At 72.6% G+C, this 1212-nt stretch overlaps 1 protein-coding gene across 1 annotated transcript in view; it reads right to left on the minus strand.

Moving 5' to 3' along the window:
* TSPEAR (thrombospondin-type laminin G domain and EAR repeats) overlaps positions 1-1212 on the minus strand; it is a 24213-nt gene that overhangs the window by 6409 nt on the left and 16592 nt on the right. Inside the window, exons 5-7 of the mRNA XM_012731197.1 lie at positions 956-1112; positions 245-376; positions 5-135 (exon numbers count right to left, since the gene is read on the minus strand). Of these exons, the coding sequence (XP_012586651.1) occupies positions 5-135; positions 245-376; positions 956-1112 (420 nt within the window). The remainder of the gene's footprint in view (positions 1-4; positions 136-244; positions 377-955; positions 1113-1212) is intronic.

A 1212-nucleotide genomic window follows, 5' to 3' on the forward strand; every position in this document is an offset into this window, starting at 1 on the left:
TGACGGCGGGAGGGCCGTGGGGTGGGGGCCCCTCGGAGGCCTCCCGCAGGCTGAGGGGGCGCTGGGCCCATGTCCCGTCTCGCCCGGGGGCCTGCTTGTTGCTCCTGTCGCACTGGCCCCAAGCCGTGGGGGCCCCTGGGACCCCAAACGGTGCTGTCCAGACCTCAAGCCTCCTGTCCTCAGGGTGGCTGCGCGACAGCCGTGGGGTCCAGTGACCAGAGTGGCCCGGAGCCCGGCCACTCACCTGCCAGCACGGAGACCCAGCGGCTGCCCACACACAGGAACAGGCCCCTGCGGCTGGCGTCCAGCCAGAACTGGGCGTCTTCTACCTTGGTGCACGGGGGCCGGTCGCCCAGCGTCACCTTCAGGTCGCCTTCTGGGGAGACCGGGGGGGGGGGGCCACTCAGCGGTGCGCCCTGAGGAAGCCGTCTGGGCACCTGGCCCAGCGCCTCGGCACTCTGTGGGCAGCCAGGCCCTTCTGCCCACCCCTGGCCACAGTGAAGGTGGCGTGGCCGCCCCCAGCTCTGCGGGCTGCCCAGAACCCAGAGGCCTGGGCCCCACCCGCCCCAGGACCCAGCTCCGTCAGACAAGACCTGCCACCGGGTGCCCAGACACAGCCATGCCTCTGGGCGTGGGACGCCCCCTCCAGGAAGTGGCCCAGGCTGGCCTGCCCCAGTTGGGCTCCCCAAATGTGAGCTGACCACATGCTGGCGGGGCTGGTGTGGGGCGGGATTCCAGGTGTGCACAGCAGTGGGGTCCACCACCACCGGGACCCCACCTCAGGAAGACGCGGGCAGAGCGAGGTGAGCAGAGCCGGGGCCCTGGGTGGTTGCAGAAGAGAGAAGCCCCCAGACCAGCCCGGGAGAGGGGCAGAGCGGGCATCCCACGGCGCGGACCGGCGGCATCCCGGGGTGCAGGAAGTGGCCAGCATGGCCGGTGCAGCGTAGCCACTGACCGTGGGTGTGCTTCAGCACCTCGTTTTCCTCTGGCTTCCCCGGCAGGCCCCGCAGGATCGGCGGGATGGACAGTGCGGCCAGCTGGGCGCCCGTGCAGGGGCACAGCCTGGGTGTGGCGTCCGAGCCGGGCAGCAGGACCAGCTGCCGCAGCAGGCCCTGCAGAGAGGGGCAGCCTTCCAGTCCCCCGCGGCCAGGCCCCGCGGGGCAGGGCTGTGCAGGCCGCTGGGAGGGTGGGGCTGGGGCCAGGAGGGGCTGG

The sequence above is a fragment of the Condylura cristata genome, unplaced genomic scaffold, assembly GCF_000260355.1.
Source record: "Condylura cristata isolate star-nosed mole 26May11 unplaced genomic scaffold, ConCri1.0 scaffold00003, whole genome shotgun sequence".
In the NCBI taxonomy this organism is placed as follows: Eukaryota; Metazoa; Chordata; class Mammalia; order Eulipotyphla; family Talpidae; genus Condylura; species Condylura cristata.